The sequence below is a fragment of the Ischnura elegans genome, chromosome 8 (genome assembly GCF_921293095.1).
Source record: "Ischnura elegans chromosome 8, ioIscEleg1.1, whole genome shotgun sequence".
Classification (NCBI taxonomy): Eukaryota; Metazoa; Arthropoda; class Insecta; order Odonata; family Coenagrionidae; genus Ischnura; species Ischnura elegans.
This window is the reverse complement of record NC_060253.1, coordinates 101,609,375-101,634,374: the sequence shown is the minus strand read 5'-3', so window position 1 is coordinate 101,634,374 and position 25,000 is coordinate 101,609,375. Positions and strand designations below refer to the sequence as shown.

Below are 25,000 nucleotides of genomic sequence, written 5' to 3'. Positions count from 1 at the left end.
GTTGCTATTGATACAGGTTAGTTGGTGAGTTATTAAAATGGAAGTTGGTTGATTCTATTGACATAAAGAAAGTTTACATCCACACTTAAGCCACATTATGGTGGGCCATATTATGGCCAGGGGTCAAAACCATTATTGGGCCACAATGGTAACCCACTATGGCCACAATTGTTGTGTTGACTGGGAGCTCCCATCTGATAAACAACTGCTATTAACTCTTTCGTAAAAGATTTATGATAGAGATGTGTATAAGATATATGACGGATGACTACAAACAACTTTCTAAAAATAACCACAGGCAAACCTAATAATGCATTAATGCAAAAACCTTAATAATGAATTCTTCCATGCCCCCTCCGCGACGTGACATCACGATTGAAGACAGCAACGCATTCAAATGCTCCATCAAACCACCACCATTACTTGCTACTTCACAAAGTAAAATCGTTTACTCCAGCCTTTACTGACGAACACCTTACCAATCACTCGATAAGGACACTCACCAGCGAGTGATAACACCGCAGATAAATATTGATAAATATTCAAACCAGCCCAACGTTGACAATCGATTCAAATCAAGTAGGTTGGATTCAATTTGAATTCAAATAGAAATTCCGATGCTCTCAATGCGTTAAATATCGTTATGTTGGACAAGCCTTAGACCATATAAGCAAGCAGGTTACGCGAAAAAAAGGGGTTCAATGGAATACTTTACTCCGTGACGAATCACTGCGGGAATAATTGGCGCCGCCATATTCGAACCCCGGTCGAACGTCGAACTGTCGAACTTATGACGCGATGGCGATTTTCAACGAGTGCCTATTCTTTCCGTAAGGGTTCGTTGCCACTGCCCCCGTATGCTGCTGCCAGCTACTGGACACGGCCGGCACTGCAGTTTTGTAGTGTTGATGGCATCATGAGGGATGATGTGTTTACGGAATTTCCATTGGTGAAATATCTTTTATTTTCTGCTACGGAAAAATTATTGTGCAAGTCATGTTGATCCGTAAATTACAGGAGTTGTGATTGAATAGTTTGCTGCTGGACTTGCATGTGTATTTGTGAAAGAAGTCATCGGATTTTCGAAGTTGAGGCTGTAATTTCATAGAAACAGACAAAATGAAGATCACCGTCACTACTCTTTCAGACGATATTTTCACTCTGGACGTCAGTGAAGATTTAGAGTTAGAAAATTTTAAAGCATTTTGTGAAGTAGAGTCTGGATTCCCCGCTCCAGAAATTGTCATTGTATTTAATGGCAGACCTTTAATGGATGATAAGAGATCTCTGAAAGAGTTCGGTATTAAAGACGGAGACGTCGTCACTATGCAGCATATGCAATCATCAGTAACCGGCTCTCAGTCACAGATGGGTTTCGCTGCGCCTCATCAAGGTTGGTGAACTCAGGTTTATTGCTTCATTTTTGGCACGGGGTCCAAACTAAGTTTTTTTCTGATGGGTCATCTCTAGTCACCCTCTGAAACTTAGAAATTTGTAGTTATTCTTTGTGTGAAATTTTGTTTTGAGAATCCATCCAAGGAGCAATTTTCGTACCAGATTGTATTTATCCTCGTAAGTACTAAAACGGAATGACTGATGAACTAGAATATCAAGTCGGCATATTTCATTCCTTATTGTCTGTTAGAGGTTGGAAATTTTCTGTCAAAGACATATTAATTTTTGAAAATACTCTGTCACCACTGTCTGCCCGATCAAGTTTTATCATTCAAGAAATGTACGTGCATCCAAAGCGGACCAACAAGCGACATTCAAGGCACGGGCTGTTTAATTCGCACCGATATTCCCATACTTGTATAATTCTTTCAGTTCTGGCTTATGCCATTGCTTAGTGTTATAACTCATTAGTTTGTGGCGACATTCAATACACGGGCTGTTTAATTCGCACCGATATTCCCATACTTGTATAATTCTTTCAGTTCTGGCTTATGCCATTGCTTAGTGTTATAAGTAACTCATTAGTTTGTGGCGACATTCAATACACGGGCTGTTTAATTCGCACCGATATTCCCATACTTGTATAATTCTTTCAGCTCTGGCTTATGCCATTGCTTAGTGTTATAACTCATTAGTTTGTGGCGACATTCAATACACGGGCTGTTTAATTCGCACCGATATTCCCATACTTGTATAATTCTTTCAGTTCTGGCTTATGCCATTGCTTAGTGTTATAAGTAACTCATTAGTTTGTGGCGACATTCAATACACGGGCTGTTTAATTCGCACCGATATTCCCATACTTGTATAATTCTTTCAGCTCTGGCTTATGCCATTGCTTAGTGTTATAACTCATTAGTTTGTGGTCCCATAAAGGTTAACCCCGGAAAAGGTGTTAATTGTGTTTGACTCGACAGATGAGGGAAAATGCCTCTCAGACGATAAAATACGAGTAAGCACTTCAGTTACGTAAGATTCTGGCAATTGACAGCTTTTTAGGTCAGGAGTAGGAAAATGGGGAGTAAGGATGCATGGAGGTGTTGTCTCATCTCATTGTTTGATGAGTAGGCGTTCTTATTTCACTACTTCACTATTTGTTTAAGAGTAATCAGTGTCCCTCAGTTGTTTGACTTCTGTTCCAGAAATATCCTTTGGGTTCGTCCACACATCGTACGATAAAATTTAGGTAATTTTGTGGATCCTCCGCTCCATGAAATAATATCTGTGGGCCAATCTTTTATTAAATGTCACTGCCTTGATAGGTCCTTCAATCCCCAGTGGTATCCTGTACCCTTTATTCCTTTCATGATCAATAATTAATTTATTTACAGCCGCATTGTTACAATAATACCTTTGACGTCTATGTTCACATAATTGACGTGTTGGTTCAGGTTGAATGATCCCAATTCAGGGGTGGAAGGTCCTGTGTCTATCTTTTGTACGGTGTGGTATTTTATGGCGAATCTAATGTTATATTTAATTAATGGTATATATTCAAGTGAAACAATCAATCATTATCTTTTAATACTCTCTAAGTTCCTTAAGCTTTTCATTTTCCCCACTTTTGTGATAAATTCCAGGTGAAACAGATTCAACAGTTTTTGTAACTCGTGAACATGAACTAGCATAAACTTATGACATATCACTGCAACAGAGCTTTGTTTTCTTTCTCCCTGTACCAGGTTTGTGGCATTCAGCAGCCACGTGTTCTGGTTTTACAACTACCTCTTATGAACTGGATTCACTGTCCGCCTTATTTTCGGAGTGATTATCACTCACATCACTATATGCTCGCTGTTACATATTCATTACCATAATTGGACGACAAACAAGTCAATTCCCTTACATATTCAATTGATCAACAGATTGGTTTGGTGTAGTTCCCTACTCAGTTCTCCTGTCAGATAATATTTTCCTGTCTAAGAACATACATATTTTTTTCTTTTACATCCTTATTTACCTGTCCAGTACATTTTAATTAACAGTCTTCCATTTCTATTCTTCTCTACTACTTGTCCCTCAAGGATTGTCTTCATCAAGCCTTCAAATATCAAGATATGGCCGATTGGGTTGTTTTTTCTTATCAAGGTTTCTTTTTCTTATCAAGGTTTTACGGAACCTATTTTTTCAAATAATCTCCACCCATTTCTTTGGCCGTCATCCAGTGTGAAGCAAGGGCATGTATACCCTGTTGTCGGTACCAATCCTTGTTCTGACAACGGAGCCATTTCTTCACTGATTGAATCATCTCCTCGTTGTCCACAATATGTCTACCACGAATGACATCCTTTAATGGGCCGAACAAGTGGAAGTCTGAGGTAGCCAGGTCAGGGCTGTATAGTGGATGGGTAACACTTTCCAACCCTGTTTTGCCTTGAGTTCAGTAGTCCTCTAACTTGAATGGGGCCGAGCATTATCTTGTTGAATCATAACACCTCCAGGACTTGTATGGCACCGAGGTCGCTGGAGGGGTCAATTTCCTCTCCCGATTAACTGATTTAGAGCCAACTGCCAAGTCGTAATGCATCTTTATTTGCAAATGGCATCATCAGCTCGCTGCAACATGTCAGGTGTGACAGCCGTGGTTACTCTTCCTGACCGCTGCAAATCTTGGAGTACCGCTAAGCCGCCATCTGATCATTCAAAAGTTCGTAAATATTTCCCTCAGTTTCTTTCTATATATGTAGTGAGAAATTCAATGATGGCAAGCTGCTTGTTACGTAAATCACTTACAGATGCCGTTTTGAAATGGTCATGCAGCTATGCTATCCAGTGACGGATACAGATGGGGGGCCCAGGGGGCACGCGCCCCCCCCTTGCGGGTCTGCCTGTATTACCGAACTTTGCAAAACCGCAATTGTAACTTTTTTATATCATAAGATGGCATTGTCTTTTACATGTTTATAATCACTTTAAATAAAATTTTCATATACTTTGCCTCTGACTTGATCATCTTTTATTACGATAAAAGTAAAGACAACTCAAGATATGTTGCGCCCCCCCCTTGAGTTTTTTCTGTATCCGCCACTGATGCTATCTGTCAGAAGAGACAGAAATTTTGTATGTGCATTCAGGAATCTTCAAATAATGCATACGTAATGTTTCGAATTCACACCATTGTTGTCGACCGAGAAAAAAATTTTGGTGCATTACTTCCTGGGCAACCCTTGTAAAATCAAGTTCACATGCAGACCTATTCTTTCTCTCTGGAAATGGAAGGTTATTTCTGTTTCCAGAGTAGCACAACTCACAGTCACCTGATGCTATTCTTGCTATTGAAATTTTGTCCCGGGAGATTCTCAGACTATCTGAACAGTTGGTGCTATAATTTTCTATATACAGCTTCAATTACATTATTACTCACTGCAATGATGACTTATTCTTGGTCACTTCATACCACTCATAATTGATTGTTCACTCATAATTATCTACTCTTGTTGCACGAAAAAGTTTTTGATCACTATTCAATTTATCAAATGCGTGAATTTCACCGTCATCAATCGTGTATCTTATACCTTCATGCTCTAATTGAGGCACAGAAAGTTAATTACCCCCAATCTTAGGTACCCATAACACTTTATTTCACATCTCCAGTTTAGCCACCATTTTCATCACTTATTTTCATTGTTATGGAACCCACTCCCTTCACTTTGCACATTACTAATCTGTTTTCTACCCTATCGTTCCCGTAAAAATCTCCCTGAAGTCCGCCAGCTACTCTCCTTATGGTTTTATGTGACTGTTACAACTAATATCCACTATCTTGTGATCACTCTGTTCATGGCCCTCCTTTCCTTCTAACCATTGGCAAGCTCTGTACATGAAACTCAACACCCCTGTGACCGAATTTTTAAGTTATTAACTATCTTCCCTATGGATAACTTTTCTGTTCACCTTCATTTTTGTACCTCTGAACAATGGTTTTGCTGTTGCTGCCCCATTTGGAAATCCACTCACACTTCCTTTGTGTCAGATGTTTATTTGAAGGATGGCCCTCTATGCGTAGAAAAATATTGGAATTGGAAAAATGTGAAACTTTCAAGGTGATTGATTGGGGGAATTAAAAACTTCCTTTATTCAGCCATCCCATTAAAAAAATCCTAGCCCATCCCTTGATTGAACGACTTTTAAAAAGTAAAAACATTAACTTCTAAACTCAAGCCAGGCTTCAGTTTATGGACTGCTAGTAAGGTTAATGTGGGGCTGTAAGGGCCACTTATAATAAAGTAAATAGTATTTGCACCTCATCCTGGAAAAAATACATAAATATATTCTCTGTGATTGGTGCAATATTGTCAGAGTTTATTGACTTTAGCTTTAAAAATTTCCTCATTTCTATGCATAGATAAGTGGTTCCTTAAACCTTGGATTAAAAAAAGTGCTTAATCTAAAGTTTCAGGGGTCCCTTTCTTGGACTTCAGCAGTATTCAAGTTCCTGGTGCAACGCAATCTGGTCTTGGTCACCCTGCCCGCGGTCAAGTTGGAATGGCTGGAGCTGGAGGCATGGAAGATGATCCTGGACTCATTAGAGATATGTTCCTTGCAAACCCTGACCAATTGGCTTTGCTGAAACAAAATAATCCCCGTCTTGCTGATGCTCTGCTAACCGGAAGCCTTGGTGAGTTTAAGAATCAGCAAATAATTTTTAACAGCATAATGCTTGTGAGTTGACGTTCAAGGAAGTAGTTGGGCTCATGTGCAAGTATCATCATTGCCCATATGTATGAAGCATTCAAAATAATTTAAAATATGCATCCACGTATTGTTGATCTTAAATGCCAACTGGCAGGCCACCCGATGTTGCTCGGGAAGGATAGTACGTTGGGAAGTGGGAAACTTGAAACCTTTCTCTATGAAGCCTTTGAGTTATGTTTTCCCTTTGAGCGCATCAAGAGGCATGATTAACCGGCAGGATGTTCAAACCCAGAAGCTGTATGATGTGACGTAACAAATGGTAATGAGTAAATGACACAAAGGATGCATAAGACTCAACTGAAAGTGGCATTATAGGGTTTGTGAGCATGAGATGCATCTATAGGATTATTCCAGGAGTAAGGTGCGGCCCGAAGAGATTGGGCATAGGTATAGACTGAAAAGGCCTAACTGAGAATTGAAGTTTAATTTAGGCTTGTGGGGAGAATCACAAAATTCTCCATGTATGCCTGAATTAGCAGGTAGAATAAAAATCAATTGTACTGTGTCTATTTCACCTTAGCGGGGCAGGTGAATTGTTTTTCCAAGACTAACATAGATGGTGAATTCACAATCATACCTTATAGATGTTGCTAGAACCATTTTTCTTAAAAAACACTGATACTAATGTACGAGATTCCTCAAGAACAAATGGTAACCTCTTCTTAAGACACGTTGTTGTCTAAAGACCTGTCGCTTTCAACTGTACTCATAAATATCTCACAACCTCTTGCAGTGGAAAAGTTTGTGTTCCTTGAAAGCGATTCAGTGCAATCCAATTGTGCACCTGAAGAAATGTAATCTAACATTTATTTCGTCTCAGAAAATAATTGCCTTTCTAGTAGTTTTTGCCGGTTAAAAACCAAAAGCCTTCAATGGTATTATATCCTTTTTCTATTTCTATGCAAGTATATTGTGATTTTCCTTACAAAAGCACCATGTTTATACTTGTATTCTGAAAAAAATACTTAAACTGAGGGAGGAATTGCTATTTATATTGTCAACATGGAAAAATGACTGATAATCCTCTCCACTGACATGGGTGAACTCAAGCTCAGATGGTATCCCTATGGCTAACAATAATGATAATTACAATACTGACTTATATTTAGGTTTTTTTTCATTAGATGATGTTGAAAAAAATACTGGATTACTATCTTCAAAATGCATGGAAATTTATATTTGTATTATTTTTGTTGTATAACGTTTACTGGCCACCTTAAGACGACTCGGATATCTTTCTCTCTTTCTTGTATATTGGTTAGTTGCAGGATTACCTTAAATTCGTCGAGCTGTGAGAGGGGGTTCACAGCTAAAATTATGCTCAGGGCTCTTGGTGAAGGAAAATAGTCACGTTGCACCATATGCGCTGCCCAATGAAGTCAAATTGACTCCCAGCAGACATGGAATGCACGAACAATACGCAAAGGTCGATTTCAGAAAATTACAGAAAGGCTGCACTGGTGTTGTGGGGAGCCTTTTAAAAGTGACTGCACATGTACACTATGGTTCATATTGCCTTGTGGCTTTTTTTCTGATAGAGTATGCTGAAGATACTTAATTTCTCTCCTTGAAGTCAAGAATTATGAGACATAATGATTTTATTAGCAATGATGGTTGAAAATTCTCTTTTGCAAATATATTATCTTATTTAGAATAGTGAAGGGATTTTATGTTGTGAGTTGTTTCAGGCTTAATGTAGAAAAATTCTAGCTTACGAGGACAGTAAAATTTACTGGCCATTTTATACAAATACATACTTGTACTTTACTTCACAACCAGTTTCAGTACATTTTGTATTATCTAAAAGTGACTTCTTCTTAAAACATTTCATTTAAATACCCTGGAGGGGAAAAAGTAGGGGAGAGGGTGAGGGGAAAGAGAAGGGTGGGAGAGGAGAAGGTATGTTTGGGGGAGATTTGAGGACCAATGTGTTAGGGAAGAAGAAGGCATAAGTCTTTTTGAAGCATCAATAAGGGTTTCAAATTAGTTTTGAAGCCTTTACTGAAATGGTTTTAACTTCTCACTCCTTATCTGTTTGCAACTGTGGCAGTAACATTGCTAGTTAAGAAATGGTTTGAGGCCTCATGTCATTCTCAGTCGTGCAACCTTCAACACCGCACCTTGGCCCTTGTGTGACAGTTGCTATACTCTGGAGCCATTCGGGCTGTTGCTCTGCTCTGGCCTTCCATCTTTTCTCAACCGGAGCACTTGTTCATTTTTTGCACTCTGCTGTGAACCTCAGTTGCAGTTCGTGAGTCAAACTGGTTTGATGGAAAACTTCCAAATTTTGTGTTTTCTAGAGGTTAAGCCCTGGTTCAATTGACAGTGTTGTATTTTTTGTGTCATGAAAGGGTTTATTCATCTCTGGCCATAAGAAATTATATAAGAATATTTGGAAAACTTCACCTCTTGTCTAATAAGTTGCTAACATTAACACTTCAATATTTTCCAGAGCAATTTGCTAGTGTGCTGCGGGAGCAGCAGGAAGCAAGGGCTGAGCGGCAACGTCAGCGTATACGAATGATGAATGCAGACCCGTTTGATGTGGAAGCGCAGAGGCTGATAGCTGATGAAATCCGCCAGAAGAACATTGAGGCAAACATGGAGGCAGCAATGGAGTACAATCCGGAAACGTTCGGAACTGTAGTGATGCTGTACATCAACTGTCAGGTGAATGGACATCCAGTGAAGGCGTTCATTGATTCAGGTATGCGATGCTCCATTTAAGTAGTGTATTTCTAATGCTAAACTTTGAATAAATAAACGAAAAGAATTTGAGGGAAAATGGTACGGTAATGGCTTACATTAAAATTGGGAGGATTCATGCTCCCCCTTTTTTCACCGGCATTTCCGGAAAAAGGTGTGCAGCTTGCATGAGTAAATACGGTAGTTTTTTGTAGCTCTTAACTGATAATTGGGCAATGCCTCACCCATTCTTTCTGAGTTGTGGCTTGGCCATCTTTGATTGTAACAGTTATTGCCTTTTAGGAAGAATAAGTAAAAATAACTCTCTGAATTCTGTGCATTTTTAAAAAATCTGTTACATATTGCCATGATAGGAAGAAGGATTGGCATACAGGAAATTCATACAGATTGATGCCATATTAGCTTTGCGTGGTACTCCACCCCACCTTGCCCAATCAGCATCAAAGGCTTTCACTGATTGGCTGACTCTTTAACGACCAATGCTAACTTAGGATGGCCCAATAATAGCATGAAATACTCTGCATCACCTCATTATTGTTTTAATTGAACAAACTGTCAATTAGCTTAGAGTTCTTAAGTGGTGAAGTCTTTGCCTGCCTAACCAAAATTCTTGGGTTAGAGTTCCTCCTGAACCAACCACCTCACTTCTTTCTCTTTAAAATTGGGCATTCTCGATCTTTTTTGGTACTTGTTAAATATGGATTGCTGTTTTTGGGTGTGTTGGAAATGTACAGACAAATGAAGGAAGGAAAATTAATCTTTTGATTCTTATTGCCAGTCAGTGTTAAACCTGGTCTATAATGGGTCGTAAGCTTTAAGAAATTACTCCAAAGGGAGACGTAAGCCACAATAAAAAACTCCTCAATCATAGCACGGATGGAAACAATTGACTGGCACTCTAGGATTATGTTTTCAACATTTTTTTTGCCTGATATTGAAGTTTGCTGAGTTATTTTACCAAAATGTATTCTTCCCCGGTCTCAGTGCATTTATTTTACACTTTTCATATATTACTATGTGCTTAATTTTACAATGCTTATGGCCACATCGAGGGACTTTTTACAAGTATTGTTCGTTGTACCTACTCAGAATGTTGACATTTTTTCTTAATTATTTGTTATTAGTGGACATCAAACTATGTACAGTGCAACCTCGATATAACGACACCCCACGGTGCACTAATAAACACTCGCTATAGCGAATTGTCGCTTTACCGGAGGTGGAGCAAATAATAGCCAATATACCTGTTGCGGACAGATATACAGAAACAGGAGTGGTGCGGCGACAGATAAACATCTATCCGATAAACGTAAGCATAAATCCAGACGAAAGGCGATGTTTTTTGCATCACTAAATTTCCTTACTCGAACAACGACTAACTATTCAAACCATTTATAAGCGCCGCACTGAATAAAAATCATGGAAAGCATTGTTTCGTCAATCATTATGCTAATGCACAACCGACGAAGTCATTTTTCTATGCACTTAATTAGTTCATTTACGTGATAATTCTATTATTTTGGTATTTTCCACTGAAAATTCAAAAATTAACTGACAAAAAAGTATCGCGGTTATTTAATGCCTCAAAGGTTTCCATTGGTGTATGTTTATTGTTTCTGTACGTTAACCGGCAGTGAAGTGAAATAACGCATTACATTTGTTTCTACCGGTGGAAGGTTGTATAACGTTCCCGCCTTGGAAGACTTTTTCTATCAGATAATGTAATATCTTCATCATCTACGGTAAAAAGTTTGCTAAGCTTGAAAAATGACGAGATTAAAATTACCGTTGTTGAAAAAAAGTTTCTTTTTGAGTGTTACGCTCGCGACGTATTTGAAATGATACACCGAGTTTACCACGGCACTGCAAACGAGAGTTAGTTGTTCTGTGAGTTCTTCCAGCGGCCACCAGGGGATGCTCGGCTACCCACGTAACAAAAGAGAGTGCCAGTACGACTCCGACCAATGACCCGAATAGTTCACCCTTGTAAATCCGCAACGGAGAATAAATACGTCCATCCGGACAATCCACGCTGAGTATCATTGCTTCGTACATCCTACATCATCGCTAAGGCGCACTACCTACCTTTAGAGGCATCATTGCAAGAAATACCTCATACTGCAAGGGTTTTGTCGGGGAGTTGTATGTAAAAAAAAGTTCCGTTTCATCTATGTTATATGACGCGGGGAATACTTCTAAAGATACTTATGATCGGAGTCCTCTCTTCCACGACTTCAGGTTTACACCGCAGGCATCACCAGGGGAGTTGTGAGGGGAGATAACGCTTTGGTGCTTCGCATTAGTATAATCAACCTTCCGCACTCTTAAAATTCTCGATTCGCAATCTATCCCTAAAATACTCCGCTTCAGGCTTGGGCGTAGCCCCTTTCTCAGAAGTTCCCGCAGATTTGAATGGGCAAAACCACCCGAACAAAGCTCCTTATAACTCTTCATCGTCTGCATTCCTTGGGCGCTTTTGTTTTTTTAATTTTGCAGAGCGAATAGGAAGATAAATTAATTTCGACACTCATATTACTCCTTTATTTTTATTTTCTCGCTTAGACGTGTTAGGTGTTTTTTTGGCCATGGTGACTGCCATCAAATGCTTTCTATTCACGCAACTCACGGACGTGCAGGTATGCTGCCGACTGCTTTCTGCCGCCCGAGGAACAAAAGAAGATTAAGCATTCGCGAATGCTAATGCCACAATATTTTCACCAAAATTAACTACTTATTTATCGAACGACAGTTTACCACATAACTTTGAGACTGAGCACTCCATTAACTTCATTTCTAACAGATCGCTAGCAATTACAGAGGTTAAGGAGTCTTGATGAAATTCTTCCGGCGGTGAAACCCTCGCTATGGCGAGAGCCAACACCAAAAGGGTCTCGTAAAAACGAATTTTTTAACACGCTTATTGTAGGGTCAATTGACGGTGCATCGGCTATCTCTCGTTATAGCGGGAGTGTCGCTATAGCCCGTACTCGCTTTAACGAGGTTCCACTGTACTATATTCAATAATATAATTTGTAATTTTCTTCTCTGTGAAGGGTAAAAATAGTATTCACTCATATATTTTATTATTTACCTTATATACCTATCCTTTCCCAAACCTTTAATTTTGTGGGCATGTGGCTGTCGTTAACTGCAACATCCACTTTGGATTTTGTGAGACACTGCACTGACAGCAGTAGTGCTCAAGACAAGCTTTTATTGGCTATCCATAGGCCATAAGGATGGGCACTGACCATCTTTCTTATATCTTATGTCCATGGAAGGGTAGCATTTTGGTTACCCTATGGCTCATTGTAGGCAGCCCTCACGGCTACGTCTTATTGTAGACAACCAGCCCTTACACATAATACTGGAAAAGGGTAATTGTTTGCAAATGCTTTTGTTTGCAGGAGCCCAGACGACTATCATGTCGGCAGCATGTGCTGAGCGCTGTCACATCATGCGGTTAGTCGACACTCGGTGGGCAGGCATTGCCAAGGGTGTTGGTGTCCAGAAGATTATCGGGAGGATACACATGGTTCAGATTCAGATTGAGGGAGACTACCTCACAACTTCCTTCTCAGTGTTGGAGCAGCAGCACATGGAAATGCTCCTTGGCTTGGACATGCTGAAGAGGCATCAGGTCAGTCACCGAGAAACTCCATTCATTGTGGCTGTATGTATCAGAAAACCTTTTTTTGAGGCAACTGCTGTGCTGAGCTATTCATCAAGATGTTAGTTGTAGTTGGTTTTCGCAAGTGGAGACCAAGTACCTTTGCTATGCCTTTTTCAAAGCTATATTTTTAAAGGCATTCAGAATGCTGAAGTCTTCTCTGAATGGGTAATGGTTTGTTTGAATGGGCTCTAGTTTGGCTGTAATTTATTATTTTTCATGTGGTATGTGTAACATGCCATACAGTATCTAAAATTAGTGGCACCTTCATCATGTAGGTGTGATGGTGTTGTGGTTAGCATAGTTATCCCTCACCATGGGGACCAGGGTTTGAGGCTCCATCATTGAAATATATTTTGCTGTCCTCAATTTTTAGTATTTTTGCCCAATTCAGCAGTTCAGTATTCAGAATTCTGAGTGCCATAAAATGTTGATAAAGGTAGCGAGGTACGTGTTCCCCCTTGTCTGTGAGCATGAGTGAGTAATCCTTAATTGTATTTTTTGCCTGATTGTGTGATTGAGACCTGTGATTTGTTCCTTTGACAATTCTTCTAGGTGAGTGAGTGGGCTATTTTGAGTGTTTATGTTATTGCTCTTTCAGTTAAAATTGTCGTATCTCTCCCCACTGACATCTTGTCTAACTTCCCAAACCCCTTCCCTGTTTTGCCCTGCAAGAGTTTGGCCTTGGGAAGTTTAATTCTTTCAAATGCCATACAGCTATAGAGCATTCATTCTTTTATATATCTAATGTTGGTTTTAAATTTCGCTTAATTACGACTGGATCTTCTGAATTTGTTCTCGATTGTCTTATTTTACAGTGCTGTATAGACCTGAAGAGGAATGTGCTTCACATTGGGACAACGGGGACGGAGACGTCCTTCCTCCCAGAAGGTGCGCTCCCGGAATCAGCCCGCCTCAGTGGGCGAGTGGACGTGGATGAGGCGACAGGGGAGGCCATGCAGCAGGTGGAAGACCAGGACCTGGCGCGAGCCCTCGAGCAGAGTGCGAGGGAAGCTAATGGTGAGATGGTCGGAGACTTTTTGACCACCTTCATGTGAACGCAAAGAAGGCCAAATGTGTTTTTTTTTACTGAAGATTCCTTTCGGCAAATTTTTCTTTGGTTAATTTTTTCAACCAACTATTGAATAACTTACACGTAACCACGGTCTTTCACATCAACCCTACTGATATCATCAGCACTTGAAGATCTAATGAAGACTCTAAATTTTGGAGTACAATAATTGCTAGGCACCCAAAGAATGAACCGTTTTGTTATGTCAATGATGAAATTGTGTATTAACCTTGGATATAGTAATTATATGAAATCTTAAAAATAGCATGTTTTAGTTTTCATGTCCAAATTGAATAGCCTTGTTTGTATTGTACTCAGGCTCCTCCACATTTTGAGCTAGGTTATAAAGTTGAAGTCCAAATTGTAAATGAAGGAATCAAGAAATTCAACTGTCTAACCTGTTGAAAATTTTTTTGAAACATATGTTTTATCAAATTTTTATCTTGGAAGTTAGAGAAATATATACATTATGAAGTTAAAAGTATGCTATTTTTCATCATTTATTGTGATTAATAAAAAAATAAATGCATTTAAGCTCATTGATAATTTTTTAACTTGAATAAAAATAAAACAATTTCATTAAGAAAAAAGCAAAACAGAATTTTATTGAAAATCTCTGAACTTATTTTTAGCTCTTTCAATGCAACATATTATTGCATCCTTTTCAGGGAATCGCATCTACAGTATAAATTCCACATAGCCAATTTTCGATGAAGTTTTTGATGGTGTTGTGAATTCTATTAGAATTCTAAGTTCATGTTTATGTGATTGTGCTACTCGTTCTTCTGATCATTGAAAATTACAAGTAAGAGTGAACTTAAGGGATTTATAAATGTTTGTTTTAGAGACCTAAGCAACATCATGTGATATACGACCAAGTGTGTGTGCTTTCAAATATTGTTGATCACGAAGAGAGTAATATTTATGTCACAATACTGGAGAAAATATTTTTCAATAGCAGTAATTTGGCTATCACCATTTTTTTTGCATCGTTTCATTGAGTATAAGGAACTGCGGCTTGACCTTGATACACCTGTAATTTTTATATCATGGAAAGTGGCAATAGGGTAGTTTCCTTCATCAAAGAAAACGAAAGGCATTGATTGTGATTCGTTACCGACCATTAGTGTATTCATAATATGTATGCAAATTATTTGGTTGTAGAAATCCCAGTTTAGACAAATGTTAATGGTCAATTTTAACCTCATTTGAAAATCGCCAGATTGGCAGCTATGCAATGCCACTCCACGTGATGTCACAGGGATCTAGATGCTATTCGAGTAGTCAGGAGTTTTACATCGTCTGAGAATACCAATGCATGCATGAGGCACAGAGCTCATGGAAACATCTCTTAATAATCCCTTATTAACACTTTGCATGCCATGGACGTAATATTACGTCTTTCCATTTAATTGGCTTTGTATGCGTGAAGCCGTAATCTTTCGCCCGTGGTACTTTTCCAGTTTACTGCTTAGTGGTTCTGTTTTTTCAAAAATCTACTGCTCCATGGAAAAAGAGTTCACTTTATGTCTTGAGGACGAAGCCCTCCGTAGCTACCGGCATCCTCATCTTTGGCCACTTAGTGTGAAAATTCTTTGGGCCAATCGAATCGTTTGTTGAGGGTGCATTGACCCTTTTTGTCATCCAGGATTTATAATGCTTTGCTTGGAACAATGCTTTTTTATGATTTCCATGCTTTAAATAGTTCAAATGGAGCGTATTAAAAAAATTATTATGCATGTTATGGCGGTACATCATATGTTGCAACTTTTTTATTTTTCAAAAACAGTAGGTTTTCATTGTGAAATTATATATTTAAAAATTAGCAATAAATGTTATTCAACTCATTCATAAAGAAGAGCAAAGTCCAATTTTATTGAAATGCACATCGATAGAAATATATTTTTGATGCTAATGTTTTAAAAAATTTTACGAGTATAGTAAAAATGGCTGGATTTTTCAGTAGGGCTTTAAATTTAGGAGCCGGCACTCAAAGTGTTAAAACTGCCTGTGGTCAGAAAGTTTCCTTGGTTTGATAGGGTATTAATAAGCCAAGCACTACCTGCTAGCAGGGTACTCTGCTACCTGCTAGCCATCTGCATTGTAGCGGTACTCATAGCTTCGTACCAAGGTGACCTCTCACAGCTGGAGCTGGAACCAGAATGATGTCACACGGGCTTTTCCCAGCATTCATAAGTAGCTGTAGTGTTTTCGTGCGCTTGAAAATTTTCACTTTTCAATTAATCATGAAAAATATATATCGTCATTTAAAAATCTGAAAGCGTGAAATACGTATTCCAGGAGTAATAATCTTTCGATTGAGGCAATAAAAAAGAAATGGGGAATCACCCTATTAGGGTTGTAAATGCATATTCTGAAACTAATCATAATATCAAGCCTCATTAATATGAATTGCCATTTAGGACTGTCGTGAATTTTGAATGTGCATTCATTGGTCGGAAAGTTTCCTTCGTTTGATTGGGTATTAATCATCTTCATTGAAGCCAAGTGCTACCTGCTAGCAGCCTGCATTGTAGAGGCACTAATACCCTCACACCAATGTGGCCTCACATGGCGAAAGCCAGAACCAGAATGAGGGCTTTTCCCAGCATTCCCAATTAGCCATCACGTTTTCGCGTGCTTGAAAATTTTCACTTTTAATTTAATCGCGAAAAATAGATATGGTGATTTAAAAATCTAAAAGCGTTAAATGCGTACTCCAGGATTAATAAGTTTTTGAGTTAGGCAATAAAAAAATAATAGGGAACCATCCTATTCATGGCATGAAATTCCTTGTGTCCTGTGCTACCTTCATGCCGCTGTGTTTTCCTCGATTGCCATTGATGGGTGTGGGAAACTTGCTGCATAACTCATGCATTGCAGTCATCTTCATCAAAGCATTTCAGCAGTAACAGTATTTTGGGAATGATTTCACAGCTCTGGGATCGTGGCAGGAATAGCTTTCAGCATAGCATCAATTTTGCAAAAGTTACTACAGTAGAACCTCGGTTATACGACCCTCAGTTATACGATGACCTCACTTATACGCCGATTTTTTTTGGTCTGGTGAATAACCCCTTATGAACCCATGTATTTCCAACCTCAGTTATGAAACTCTTCACCTATACGACGACCTCGGTTATGAAACGTATTTTTCCAGTCCAATGTGATAAAATACCTCACTTGTACGACTTGTCAGAGAACTGATCTACGAGAAGATTGCGGTAGGCGCGCCGATTTTAGTCACAGGAATGGGGGTAGTATGCGCTCATTACATAGATATGTCAATGAAGAATTATAAGTTTTAATTATGAGCGATGCTGTTTATTAGATATTAATTTTAACTGCAGTAGATGATCGTTAATCCGGAATATCTATCTCTAACGGAAGATTGTGTAGAATTTTCCAAGGTTATGCTTCCCGTCGCCCAGCGAAATAACACCTAAATGAGCCGTTTAAAATCCTCGAGTATCAAAATTTTGGCTTCCAAGGTCATCCAAAAAAGATTATCGTAATTGTAGTATGGACGTAAGCCGTTGGTGATTCAACACGATGGTGAAAACAGCATGCGTGGACTCATTCCGCGGGCTAATCCCTCATCCGCGGGACGAATTGAGCCGGAGGAAAGTTGCTTACGCGGCGCGCAGATCAAAACTGACCCAACTTGTATCTGCGGGTTTAAATGAAATATAGTTTGACCTTGACTGCCTGGTGGCAAGCGTTTATTTTGTAACTGAACGAGAGTTAGTACGAAAGCCCTCGGAGAATAACTCGCGTCGTCAGTAGTAACGTAATCATTAAAGTCAAATTCAAAACGCGAGAGATAAGGCAGTTCCTTTCGACTCAGGAATGACTTATAAGCATTATATCGAAGTACAAAAACAGTCTGGTGTTGTTTTCAGATATGGGGAAGCAAAATATTACGTGAAGATGAGTCACACGGCTTGTGAGTCGAAGTTCCCGGCGCTGAATTCGTGGAAGAATGCCGGCAGAGAAGCTATACTCAGTAGATTCAATCTATTATTACTAAAACGTCATGGGAAAATTCTTTTTTAGTGCGTAAACATTATTGAGAGGGGATATTTTTCCGGGCTCTTAATCTATTTTTGTTCATTCATCACTGACAGCAGTTGCGCGATTATTTCAAATGCTCACTTAAAAGTTTTCTAAGCACCGGAAAAGTGAACTTAGTCACGGAATATCCGGGGTACCAGTGGCATAACTAGGAATATGCTTTGGGGGTGACGGTAGTACCTGGGGGGCGGCTTCACCCCCCACCCCTCGGAGGCAATGGGGATTCCCGTAAAATTTAAAAAAATGGCATGCCTGTAAATATGTTCTACATCATTTTGGCATATAAAATAACTTTAAGTAGATGCAGTTGCTGTTTATCAAAGCTAGACTTGTGTTTTAATTTTTTTTTAATTTCTCTGAGGCTTTGGAGTGGGATCCATCCCCTCATCCCCCAACCATAATTACGCCACTGCCAGGTGCTCCATATTATCTATGGCATGGTATTTAGAGGGAAGAAACCGACAGCTGGGGTCATTTTCGACATGAGGTAAGGGAGGGAGTATAGAAACCCTGTGTTGGAATTAGCCAGGTTGTAACGATAGGCTTAACCAGGGCTTAATGTTCCATCTGCCGGACATGGTGTTGCACTGGAAGTTCCGTCCACACTACTTTCAAGCAGGGATACAGCCATCTCTGAAAACTTTCTGCCTCGGCCATGACATGAACCCTGGTCCATAGGGTGGGAAGCCTTCGTGATACATTAGTGAAATTTTGCTCCCTATACCATTTTTCCGAACTGACGGCGGCTGGGTGGAAAATAGAAACTAGCCAACGAGAAGCGCTGCCCCTTCCACCCCTCCATCCCCTTCCCTTTTCCCCTCCACTCCCCTCCATCCGGCCGACCGGCGTTGCCATCCTTGGGAATAACGGTACTTTTGGGGGCGGCAGAACGAGTGCTGTGCGATCTCCAAAGATTCGGCTTGGCAACACTGCTAGCTGGAGAGCGATGTGCACTGCTCGGAGTTCGGAGAGAGACTGCGGGCTCTTCCTCACTTTCTCCTGTCGCTCTTCTGTGATTGGCTAGAAGAGTGGGTGGGTTTCGAGCACGCTCAAGGTCAGCCGCCGTCAGTTCAGAAAAATGGTATAATTACGGGGTTAATTTGGATGACTTTCCTCAGGTATTTCATTTCTTCAATCTCCAATCTGGGGTTTGCCTATAGGTGGTAAAATGAATTTCCTGAAAACCGCTTTTTATGAGTCAACTTTTTTAAAAAATTGGCTTCTCTGTGAACATTTAGTGTCATCATTCCGAAATCTCTCCAGTGTGATAGCCTTGCAGCTTAGTACCAGAAATGCTAGTTGTTCAACCGTCGGTAAAGTTGTTCAGGAATGTAAAATTATATTTCTCTTAAAGTAACACATCATCTCGGGTGTTACTTTTGAGAAAATAAGATCATTAGGCTTCAATTTCTTGCCTCCAAATGAGTAATTGCATCCTGGAGAAAAACCAGCCCCTATAGGAAAGGATTTCATGCTAAATACCAAAAAACCTCACATATGAAACTTCCTCACTTATGAGACTTTTTTTGGTTTTCCGCTGAAAGTTTCATAAGTGAGGTTCTACTGTAATTAATTTATTTGTAGCAAATTACCTCGCCACTCTGTGACTCAGGATTTTGCTTAGTTGTGACTCAATTTGTTTTTAAACATCGGTTCTCAAGTACTCCTTTCATTAAGATTCTTGTGCAGGGAAATATTACTATTCTTGTTGAATTGGTTATTTCCCTGCACTATTTTATTTAATCTTGAGATGGTGAATTATAGGTGATGTTTTTCCGTTACGAAAAATAAAATTGTCTTCTCGATAGTAATTTTGTTCTTGAATCCTCAAATGTGAACCATTGCACTTCATTTCAGGGATATAGATGGCAGAGTACGTAAATCAGCCCATTTTTATTCATTTTAAAAAAGGTAGAACTGATGCTAAATGCGTCTTAAGGCATGGCAAAGCTGGAAGTGTAGACATAGACGCAGCTTAACAATATTTAGAGAATTTCAGTGAAGTAATTTTAAAACTCTGCTGCTCCATGGGGAAAAACTGCAAAGTTCACAGTTTTAAAATGTAGTAAGCTAAATATTTACATTGGAGAAGATACTGATAAAACATGACTAACGTTACTTCTGCATCATATAAGCCCATATGTTAAGGTATCCCTGTTGAGGTACAAGAGAATGTCGGCAATGCAAATAATGAAGCATTAGAAAATATTGTTGAATGTTTGCCGCCAAATGTAAGCATGTGAAAACTTGTTTTTTGTTCCATTAGTCAGTGTATGGCCTTTTATATTAATTACACATTTCTAGAGGTAGGAGGTAATTAGTCCACCACTGCTGGCATTATGCTCATAAAATCTTGTGACCCATCCTTATATTCCAGGTAGTATGACAGTCCAAATTTTGAGTATGAGTACTTGAGTGAGGGGGCCTGTGTTTGACAACAGGCAGTACTATGACAACTTTTTCCAAATAACCATGGCATTGAGAGTTCCTTAATGGGGTCCCAGATCAATGAAATCCAATGACAAGAGTACTAATGCTGTCTTTTTCATTTCAGCACCTTCAGGCTCAAAAAGTGCCAAGTCCAGGACTGATCCTGCCACAACGGTTATGCCTACGGATAGGTTTACGGAAAATGAAGTTAGGGAGCTGGTGAGCTTAGGCTTTACTCGTGAACAGGTATGTGTGAAATTTTGTTTTATTTTCCCTAGAAGAACGACCACTAAAATGAAATGGACGAGAAATACCTTCTCTAATGGCCTAAATATTTTTGCATCTTGGGAATCAAGTTCGCCTAGGAACTGGGCACAGAAGCTGGGGTATACAAATAGTATTGGCAATAAATTAAAATTAGATACTTTGTGAAAAATTAGCTTCACAGCTTTGGGGCGTTCATAAAAAAAATTAGTGGATTGGATGCCATCTGTCATTCTTCTGAGGGACTAACCGCAAACTGCGTACACACACTCACACACACACAAACACGCACTATTCAAACTGAGATGTTTCTTAGCTGTGTCAAAGTCTTTCGAGGAGTTTACTTTCTCATTTCATATTATATCCATGTTATCCCAAACTTTTATTTTATCCCAAAATATCTTCTATCTTGGTTTGTATGTATTTAAAAGACAGGTATAAAGCTCATGTGACACACGGCGTGAGACTGACGGTGGGTGTTTGTTCCTTATGTGTCATATGGAAATTTTCCATTGCAATAAGTCATCTACTTACTAACATCCGGCTTATGAACTTTCAAAGATACAGTAAAACCTCTTTAAATCATAATGGAGGGGACCAAAATTTAGACAATTTGATCTATGGAGGTTCACTATAGAAAGGTTTTGGTGATAGGCACCATTTTTTCATATCCTTCCCAAATGAAAGGCACTACCGTCTTTTAAACCATCATATTTATGTGTTTAAACAAACATACATGCATCAGTAAACATATATTTATTATTTAGTAATTACAGAAAGCGAGAGCTGTTGCATGGTTTTTTACCATGATTCGAGAGAAAACAATGTGATCTCTCTCAATTCAACAGTCACTTAAAAAGATTTGGATAGTTGGATGCCTTTCTTTCTTATTTACTGTTAGGTATGCTCTCATATCGAACAAAATGGTGGTAGCTAATGGTTGACATGAAAATTACGGCTCATTAAAGGTGTATAAGAGAAAAAAAGAAGCCTGAAATATGTATTGCTGAAAATGTCATTCCATATATGTAATTGCAGCTGCATTAATTGTCTCTAGTTGTCTCGGTACGATTTGCAGAGGTAGGAAGGCCATCTCGGGGGTGTCTCCTTGGTATGATAAGTGGAGGTTTTATGAGATAAAGAGGTTCACTACATAGAGGTTTGCCTATAAATTTACATGTAAATCTGATGGGACCGTAAGGGTAGTTTACGATGTAAAGAAGTTCACTATATTGAGGTTTTACTGTGTGAACATTTAGTGCCCGAAATTTGAAATTTGGCACCTTTGGAGTTGGTCGATGCGACTGACAGTGCGGCACATAGGAACTTACATTTTGGGGCTTTGTACCTAACGTGTATGTGAGGAAATCTTTGCCACAATGAATGCTAATTATATTGTCATGTAACCTTTGGGGACTCATCTTCAAAAATGCTGCTTGATAAACAATGTGAGTCATTTTTAGTAGCAAACATACCTAAGTCAACAATATATAAATGCTGTTTTCTTTACATGGGGCCAAAGATATTTCTTTCACTGCCCGCTAGAATTTAAAAAAATAAATCCTCAAATGTAATGCGAAGACTTGCCAAAAACAGGCTTTTCTCGCAAGTAATAATTGAAAATTTATTTTGATGTTATTTATTTAAAACACACATGTGTTATTTACTGCATTATTATTTTTTTGATTGGCATTCATTTTGTTATTTGATGGTGTCTCAATTCTGGTCCCATAACCTTTCTAAAGCTCCTTCTCTTTCATATTTTTGTATTCAGGTGTAAAAACAAAATGTAGGAGTAAATAAATTATTAATATTATGTCCCTAAGTATTAATGATTAAGTATTGATAACTGATGGCTGATAAAGAATCATGCTAGATCAGTCCATGACTATCATGAGTTGTAATGCAGTGCTGCATGCTGCAGGATAACCACACTTTTCGATGCATTGCTTGGGTTTTTCATCTTACTAACATATTCAACGTACGAACAAGGTCTCGGTGTGCATCTTGTTTGTATGTCTAGGTCTTTCTGTTATTCAAAATCAACTACACCCCACAGTAATTTATGAGGTAATTTCACAGGTTCTGCACAAATTACTGCTGTGACGTCTGGTGTGGTGCACCACTTTTTTTTTTGGTAAACTTGGTATTTAAAAGGGGACCCTGGTGTTACACAAATAATGTATTTGCCATAATATTTTACTCTTGAGAAAGTATCGAATCCCTTGCTACGAATACTTGTCAAAGTATGGCAAGAATTTTACTTTTTCCGTTTCAATAAGTTCACCTTGCGAACTAATACCCATTTCTTTCACTAATTTGCTAATATTTGAACAGTTGTTATATTTACATGGCTCTTTACTTTGAATAAGTTGATGCATGTGTAATTTGTTTGATTTCAAAATCATTCAGTTTTAGTGATTGGCTGGAAGAAATCATTATGCTCATTTCATCATTGTTTGAAATTTTTTGAGAACATTTCGTTTCGCATGATTCTGAATGGAAATTTATTATTGGCCCAGTACTTTATTTTGTTATAAAATTATGTTTTTAACCATTATTTTTCTCACCATGAAATCAATCTTTCTCTCGTCTTGCTGAAAATTTGAAGGTTACTCTTGAGACATGCATTTTTGATTTTGCTTTATTCCTCTCATTCTAGGTGATAGCAGAGCTCCGAAGATTTAGGGGAGATAAGACTCAGGCGACCGCTGCTCTCCTGGCGAAGTCACTCAAGTTTTAAATGTGCTTTGTGTAACTGTGGTTCAAAAGATTTTGTTGGAATAGGCAGCCCTTGCCGTTAACTAAGTGGATTTAACTTCAGTGAAGTAAAATTAATTGGTACTCTTTTTGAAAAGTGTTTTCACAAATATCAATCCATAGACTTTGGGTTTGATTTTAATATTGAAGGAAGTGTTAATGGATTTCATCTGGTTTAACCATTATTCTCTTTTCTGTGTGTTCATTGCCAGCTTATAGTCCTGGAGGTGCCCGTGTTCAAGGCCATACTCCTAATGGCTGGGAAACTTCACCAAGTCATCATATATTAAGGGTAATGGACTGATGATTTGTCACAAATGTTATTGGCAACAACGAAAGTACAACAGAAAATGTTTTAGTACGAGTTGAAGGAACATGCAGCTGATTTCTATGCTGTCGTAATTTCAGGGTACTCATAGAATAATCACTGCGGTTGGTCTGCTCACTGTCAGTGATGCCTGTCACTTTTATGAACTAGCATTGTCAGTGCAGAGGTTTTTTGAATCACATTAATTGCCCTTGTAAGTACATTGTGTGAATTAAATGAGTCATTAGGGAATGGGATATGATTGTAAGCAACAGAGGCAACTGTGTGACTGGATGTTGAATTATTGGTACATAATGTAATTATCAGGTTAAGGTTGTGTTTTTATGTGGGAATAAAGTGGCCGGGAAGGCACAGGCCATGATGATCATTTTACACTGATAAGATTTTAGAGGTCATTTTGCTCATTTTATATATATTGCTGTATTGGCTGTAAGTTTGTAAAGATGGTGTATTAAAGTTGAGGTCATGTTCAATGCCGCGAGAATCGTGGCTGCAAAGTTTACTTATCCCTTTCATTCAATCGCACAAGGATGCAAAAGCCTTTGTGACAGTTCTTAACATTGTTCCTCAAATAGCCTGGCATATCAGCAAAAGATGTAGTCTAAAAAGCAAATTCACAGCTGGCCGATAAGCGCTTGAGTTGTGAGTAAATGAGCATGTGCTCCTACTAGTGTCACGTCTTTTTGCTCTCATGTGCACGGAAGAAAGTGTCGTTGCCTTTGCTGTCTTTCAATTTTGTGTTTTTACTCATTGAGAAGCATTTATGTTTTATAATAAAGCTGTTGGATGTCTTTTTGTATAATTATTTTGTCTTTTATCTTTTGTAAAATTTGCTCAGGTACATAAGTTCCCACATTTCTCTTGTTGGTACATTTATCTGCCTTGACAATAAATGGAAGATGACGTGGTATTTTTGTTCTCTTCAATTTATTGACTCACCATTCTTTAGAGCTTTTTCTGTGCTGGAAAACAGGTATTATTTATGGCAGCAGTAATTTGTTTACATATATATAATCAAAGCAATCGTATCTAAAATTCGTCTATATCTCATGAGCACCAAAAAATGGTTTATTCTTCCGCCAATGACTTGGTTAGTATAATAGCTGAGCATCCTGTGCTGCTTTGTGGACCAACAATGCAAACCACATGCCCAGAAATTGTGCGGGGAATTTCCTTTGGGTGTCAATGGCTGACTGTGCAACTGATGGCATGATGAGCCAGGAATCGGGAGATCTGAGTTTGCATCCTGGCCTAGTCAATTTTTGTCGTTTCAACATTCGCAATACACGAACAGAGTTTACGGTAATACCTGCAAGCAGAAAAAGTAATCGTCCCGGAGTTAGAGTTTTATATTCTTTGAAGTGCCAATGGGAAACGCATATAGAAAAGCAGTGCGCTGAACAGAAATGAGGAGAATAAAAAACTTAGATGTTTACAATATCGCAAAAAAATTGAGTGCTTGGCTGAACAAGGGCAGTGGTTCCAGTGACGAGACGCAGTCGACATCACTAAGCATTGAGAATTAAGATACAGAATCAGGTACGTT

General features: G+C 38.8%; 1 protein-coding gene across 1 annotated transcript; it reads left to right on the top strand.

Moving 5' to 3' along the window:
- Window positions 1-877: 877 nt before the first annotated feature.
- LOC124163531 (protein DDI1 homolog 2) lies at window positions 878-24,364 on the top strand. The gene is made up of 7 exons (XM_046540501.1): window positions 878-1,393; window positions 5,849-6,073; window positions 8,603-8,857; window positions 12,264-12,496; window positions 13,345-13,546; window positions 20,227-20,348; window positions 23,029-24,364. The coding sequence occupies exons 1-7, from the start codon at window positions 1,120-1,122 to the stop codon at window positions 23,107-23,109; spliced, it is 1,392 nt and encodes a 463-aa protein (XP_046396457.1). The 5' UTR covers window positions 878-1,119; the 3' UTR covers window positions 23,110-24,364.
- The last annotated feature ends 636 nt before the right edge of the window (window positions 24,365-25,000 follow it).

Bases quoted from the DNA above. Each gene is read 5' to 3' on its own strand.
- LOC124163531 (XM_046540501.1), top strand. From the start codon at position 1,120: ATGAAGATCACCGTCACTACTCTTTCAGACGATATTTTCACTCTGGAC. The intron at 6,074-8,602 runs GTGAGTTTAAGA...AATATTTTCCAG, and splicing joins TCTGCTAACCGGAAGCCTTG to AGCAATTTGCTAGTGTGCTG. The intron at 20,349-23,028 runs GTATGTGTGAAA...CTCTCATTCTAG, and splicing joins TAGGCTTTACTCGTGAACAG to GTGATAGCAGAGCTCCGAAG.